Genomic DNA, 6,894 nt, shown 5'->3' on the forward strand with positions numbered 1-6,894 from the left:
AACGAGAGACACGATAAAGTGATTTTGCAGCATGACAATGCTCGACCCCATGTTGCGAAAGTGGTCAAGACATACTTGGAAACGTTGAAATGGGAAGTCCTACTTCACTCGCCGTATTCTCCAGACGTTCCTCTCTCTGACTATCACTTGTTTCGATGGCTGACCAGCACTTCCGGTCTTATGAAGAAGTAAAAAATTGGATCGATTTGTGGATAGCCTCAAAAGATGACCAGTTTTTTCGACGCGGGATTCGTACGCAACCGAAAGATGGGAGAAAGTAGTGACCAGCGATGGACAATACTTTGAATCATAAATGTATAACCAGTTTTTTACAATAAAGCCTCGAATTTCGGAAAAAAACGGTAGAAGCAAAGTTGTAACCTAATAAATTGATTGTTTCTATTTTTTTTGATTTTTTGTTTCTTTTGATATATAATTTTACTTTTCTGCCACATACGAGTATTTGATTTTTCTTTTTATGGAGGACTACTGGAGAAATCACACATTAAAAAAAACGCGTCTGACAATAGTATTTCACGAGTGATATGGAAATTGTCGATAAGCTATTATCGAAATGTACATTATCACACATAATGTATGTTATCATTATGTAATGTATTAGAAAACTATGTTAAAATGTACAATATATCATTAAAAAACAATAAATAAATTAATAATAGAAAATTTTATGTTAATATTAATTTTTTAATAAAAAACATGTTTCAATAATAATTTGACGGAAGGTGCGCTCTCAGTATATTTCTGGTATAGGGAGCCAGAGCGTCATAAGCGCTCGGCCGCTCGGCCGCCGAGCCTCGAGTGGTAATGGAGTCGCTCGCTGGAATTACCCGAAATGTGTAGATCTTTGCGAACACTTACGATTTATTTAATTGTTTACAATCAAAAAATTTTACTGTTTGGAGCATCTTGTCACAAGTAAGGTGAGTTTGTGGCACATTGCATGGAAAGAAAATTTTCGTTTTGTAATAATAATAATAATAATAATAATAATTATTATTATTATTATTATTATTATTATTATATAACATATAAAATTTATATTAGTTGTAGATACATTTATATTAGTTGTATATATAATAATTTCCATCCAGTCTTGAAACTGTGTTGAGATATGGATTGTCATTTATCTTTGAGCGACGTTATGCGACATCAAATTTAATGATGTAAATGCGGCTATCCTATATAATTTTACTCTTTAAGTATAAAATTGAAGACGACTCGAATTTAGAATCGAAACGTTCATATAGATCGGTATTGATAATCGATTCTTATTTCAAGATCATTTTAAGTAATATCTTAAGACAATGCGGCTCTCTGATTGGTTCGTAACATCTGAAGATTGTCTTAAGACGATCTTGAATAAGAACTAACTATGAATACCGGCCATTGACTTATTGTTATTAAAATCAGTATTTTATTGATTTGCGCATTTTTCGCACTCACTCCCCTGTTATTGTTATTTATTGTTTATAATTATCGGGAGTCCTTTAATTATTATTTTAAAAGGAGTTAAAATTTTACAATATAGATTAATCGAACATTATTGAAAACAATATTACAATAAAAAGGCAATTAAGAGCTAATATATAGTTATTATTAACGTATGTCAACAATTCTTCACCTGTACATATATTTCCGATTTTTCGACATTTCGGCTGCTTTTTTCAACCATCTTCATGATATTACATTCAGCATAAGAATCCAAAAATTAAAATTTAAATGCTATTATTGCGAATATAGGCGCAATTGGCAAACGAGTAATTCTGCATTCGATCATGAGAACTTTTCTAACGGAGTTAAAACTTGTGTAATATTTACATAATTAACCTTTTTTCTTACGACAGGCAATTATAGTCAATCTCCACAAGACGCCACTTGCATTATAATGGTGACTATACAGTCGCTCACCAAAAAATTCCGTAACAAAATATATTCCGTACATTTATTATAAAATTGCAAAATATAGCTCTGTTTATATTTTGTTTATGTTCTGATTCTACGTTTACGCCAGTGTCGCTCAAATTGCTTTATCTCACTTTGTCTCGATACGATTTTTTTTACGTTGCCCAAACATTAGTTGTCCAGGCAATATGTACACTTTTGGCGCGGCGTCTTGTTCAACGAGAACATTTCGAAGACAAAAATTTTTTTGGCATACAGAAAAGATTAAATATATTTATTCGATCAATTAATCAAAATAATTGAACATATAAGAATAATCGTTGAATAAGCAAAGATTTTATAATTTTGATATTTTCGAGTATAGGATATTATATGATTTTAATTTTAGATAAATACAGTCACGGATAAAATTGAGTGGACTTATTTATTTTATATAAAAATATTGTAATTTTATCAATTTTCCTAATTAATTTCTTATTTTCCTACTTTATATTATAGTTACATTGTCATCAATAAATTTGGCTAGTAGTTTTACAAAATAATATGATTTCTTTCAAATAAAGATTATTACAAACTAGAATACAACAAAATAGACAAAATTGAATGGATACTGTTTTATCGAAATCAAGGTTATAAATATTTCTTATTTACATTCTATAATCTGAAATGTTTTGAATTTCAGTATTGATATTTCGTTCCTGATCAATGTATTTTCAAAAATGGAAAACCACGGCGTGGAAAGAAATTTCACTACAAATCCGAGAATTAGCGACTGTCGAGAAGGCCTCAGTTATAGAAACATTGCTAAGAAATATCATATTTCAAAAAACGCTGTCGCAAAAATTTGGATAAGTAAAACTTAACACTGTGATTAAATTTAAAAGGTCGTGATCATAAACGGTATACAACATCACACGTTGTGAAATTGACAGATTTAATTTAAACGTGGAAAAGATAGTGTCTAAATTGAAAAATGCAAATTTGCATAGTCGCATACCGTTGCGAAAACTATTCATTACTGACTTGAATAAGCGAAAACGTTAAACTTTGCCAAAAAAATACATTATTAAGGATGTGCAATTGTAAATTAGGAATTGAATGTCTATTTCGTTTTGGAGAAAAGATGTATGGAGTGACGAGAGTAAATTTGAATTGTTTGGTAAGAAAAAAAGACAAAGAGTTTGGAGAAAATCAAATGAAGCATTCGGACAAAAATTCATTTCGCAAACTGTGAAATACAGAGGAAATTCCATTGATGTAGGGTTGCTTCTCTTAGTCCAAAGTTGGAAATTTAGTTGCTCGATGGAATCATTAATATTGAGCGATATATCGACTTCATCAATGAAAATTTAGAAGAATCGGTAGAAAAAATGGATATTGCAAACGATTTTGTCTTCCAACAAGACAATACTCCCACACATAAATCCCCATACATAAAATTCAAGAAAACCATAAAATTTCTCGAAGATTCCGGAATAGAAGTTTAGATTGGCCTTCGCAAAGTCCGGACTTAAACCATTGAGAACTTGTGGGCCATATTCGAAAAGAAGTATCGATTATCAACAGATCAAATAAATTTTTGATCATTTTTCGATATAGCTTACAACGATTAGCATATATGTAATGAAGGATAAGATTGAATATTTAGTGGATAGTATTCCTAGGCGATTACAAGTGATTATTAAAGTTAAAGGAGGAAATACAAAATATTAGAGCAACATAAAAAGCGAATGAAATATGAAAAATATGAAAATGTCCACTTAATTTTGTTCATATTGTTTTGTTTCATTCTAGCTTGTAATAATCTTTACTTGAAATAAATCACATTATTCTATTAATTAAAAACTACTAGCCAAATTTATTGATGACAATGCAAACTATGATATAAAGAAAAATAAGAAATTGATTAGGAAAATTGATGAAATTACAGTATTTATTTTTATAAAATAAATAAGTGTCACTCAATTTTGTCCGTGACTGTATATTAGGTCGGAAAAAAGTTTCTTCGTATTTAAAAAAATTTGTTTACAAAAGTTTTTCATTTGTTGCGAAATTTTCATCACAATTACATCATTCGCTAGAGTAAAGTTTCAGCTAAAAATCTGTTTTTTAAATTGCGTATAATGATTTTTCGGAGTTATGAACAAAGTTAGAATGCTTCTTTACTTAATTCGCGAATAACTCAGGAACAAAAAATCATAGAAACATTTTTATTAAATAATTTTATAGGGAAAGCTTCAAGCTTTCCCTATAAAATTTCCCTATAAAACGATAGATAGTCGGAATATTTTCGTAAATTTTTTTTGGACACATGAGAGACCCTCAAAGTGAAAAGAAAATTTTTCATCTTTTTCAAATCATAGTTTTTTAAATATAAAAATTACTAAACTTACAGAAACTTAAAAAATGTAGTAAATATAATCTTTCGAAAGTAGAGATTTCAAGCTTTAAAATTCTTTTTTTAAATTTAAATTTTCATTTTTGATGAAGATATTGTATATACAATTTTGAATTAAAAAATACGAAGAAATTTTTTCCCCGAACCAATATTATTTTAATTATACATTTTACAATACGCTGCTCATTATAAATTGTTTATAACAATTTAATACTTCTTATAATCAGGATAACAATAAAATTTCGGCCAATGTTAAAGTATTACCAGAGATAACACTTGAGCCACCGTTTTTGGACCAACGCTTAGCTTCATTAGATCATTTAAGAATTTCTGTCGATTCTGAAGAAGATATGAAAAAGCAGGAAAGAGTAGAAAATTTGGACGCTGCAGTGACTGCTTGGCCAGCTTGGGTTTATAGACAGTACGATCCTATAAGACTTTCTTTTAGAATACGTCAGCATCTGCAATTTCTTGAAACTAGTAAGTATTGTAAGTGTATAAATAAAATTATATTTTAATATTTATCACAATTTTTTAAATTACAATTTACATTTTAGGAGGTGGTAGTGTACCCAAAAATCCCATAGATTTGTCCTTTTGGGTCGCACAAAATATCTTAATGGATCACAATGAACGACTCATGTTGTTAACTTATGACTGTGCTATTTCTCGATTACAAAGAGAAATAAAGTATCTCGTAGAGGTACATATAAAATAATATTATATCATATATAATAATTAGACTATGCATTTTTTTTTATATATCGCCTTTAATATATCTGTGATTTGAAGGATAAGATATACGTATGCGTTAATTGTGAAGCCTTTATTGGGAGACAGTCACATATGTTCCCGATGAATAAAGAAGGCCCACAGGGTACTTATGTCAATCCTGGTGGTGTTATACATGAAACTATAACTTTTTATCATGTTCAAGGAGTTGTACTTAACAATTCGGATCCTTCGACTGAGTATAGCTGGTTTCCAGGGTAAAATGCGACATTGTAGTATATCAGAAACATATGCACATAATCAGCGTGAATTTTTGTTTTATCTCTAATAACAGTAATAACTATATCATTTTAGATATGCATGGACAATAGCTATCTGTAAAGGTTGTCGTCATCACGTTGGTTGGAAGTTCACAGCAGTTCAAAGTAATTTAAGGCCCAAAGAATTTTGGGGATTAACACGTAGAAGCTTGAAAAATAAAGATTTAAAAGTTAAGAAGAAGAAATAAACAGAGGATTAAACATTAATATACATTAAGCATTATAATTGTCTTAGCAGTTATTAGATGAATATTCTTCGATTCAAACAAACAGCATACAGCCACGTCGCAGGATATATTGTTAGCGATGTCATTTATTTAAAATTCTGACGTTAAAAAATTAGAACTAGTTACAAAATTTTTAATAATTGCTTGCAAACATGTTTTGGCTAATTTTTTTTATAAAAAAGAGAAATCTGTAACATAAGGATATTAATATCAATATGACTAATGAAGAATTTGACAGTGTCAAAAAAACATTCAGTTTTAATTTGTAATATTGCATATTTTACTTCGACTAACGTAAGAAATTGAGCAGCCTATATTTTATAGAAACTTTCAGCGCAAATTTGTAATATCTTTTAATATAGTTTTTAACTATTGATGATGGTCGAAACTTGACCAAAACATTTAGATTTATATATTTTTTTAATGTCATAATTTTAAATAAATGACATTCGGCTAACAATATCCTATGACGTGGCTGCATACTCTTTATTTGAATTGTTTATATATTTAAGCTACTTTATAAAGTTACTTTATTAAGCTACTTTAATTTGGATATTCTTCGAATCAGTACATCTCATATTTATATACTGTATTACTATTGCGCAATATATTATTTTATATATCGATACAATATACATATTATTTTCAGAACGAAAAATTAACGTTAATTGATTTATAAATTAAAAGATTGCGATTTTTTGTTTATAAGAGAGTTTTCGACTCTCGAAAATCATTTAACACAGTTTTATAAAGGCGAAGATAAATAAAGATTCTTTAAAATATAAGATATAAGTGAAGTATTAGCTACACATACATAAGCACGCGCGCGCGCGTACATATGCACAGTCTGCGTTTAGTAGAGAAACTAATCAGTACTTAGTGACTCTTCAATATGATTGGTTCATACACTTAGATCCAGCAAAGCATTAAAAGCAAGAACCAATCATATTAAAAAATCACTAAATACTAACTAATTAGTTTTTAAATCGACGTGACCTTGATCTGACCTTGGCGATACCATCCAAAGTCAAATCAATGGTACCTTCTTATGCCCCCTCCTTATACAACTTTTGTAAAACATTTTTCTGTATCTACCATAGTTTTCGAAAAATCTTTATTTTAAATGAGACACCCTGTATATATATTAAAACAAGAGCCAAATCTTAACTTATGGCCAATTTCTTCATCTTTAGATAATTTTATACATGAGATAATCCCCAAATATCTTGGATAAATGAGATACTTGAAAGATATCTGGAAGATATCGTCTGATTAAAGGTATTTACTCGGCAAC

General features: G+C 29.3%; 1 protein-coding gene across 2 annotated transcripts in view; it reads left to right on the forward strand.

The window, feature by feature from the left end:
• The window catches only part of LOC108693353 (protein cereblon), a 35,518-nt gene extending 29,859 nt beyond the window's left edge, over positions 1 to 5,659 (forward strand). The window contains exons 5-8 of one of the 2 annotated variants that reach the window (XM_018202249.1): positions 4,549 to 4,801; positions 4,879 to 5,024; positions 5,114 to 5,310; positions 5,408 to 5,659. In XM_018202249.1, the coding sequence (XP_018057738.1) occupies positions 4,549 to 4,801; positions 4,879 to 5,024; positions 5,114 to 5,310; positions 5,408 to 5,561 (750 nt within the window). In that variant the 3' untranslated portion in view covers positions 5,562 to 5,659. Of the gene's footprint in view, positions 1 to 4,548; positions 4,802 to 4,878; positions 5,025 to 5,113; positions 5,326 to 5,407 lie in introns of both variants that reach the window. The other variant, XM_018202256.1, reaches the window with a different exon arrangement.
• The last annotated feature ends 1,235 nt before the right edge of the window (positions 5,660 to 6,894 follow it).

The sequence above is a fragment of the Atta colombica genome, unplaced genomic scaffold, assembly GCF_001594045.1.
Source record: "Atta colombica isolate Treedump-2 unplaced genomic scaffold, Acol1.0 scaffold109, whole genome shotgun sequence".
Classification (NCBI taxonomy): Eukaryota; Metazoa; Arthropoda; class Insecta; order Hymenoptera; family Formicidae; genus Atta; species Atta colombica.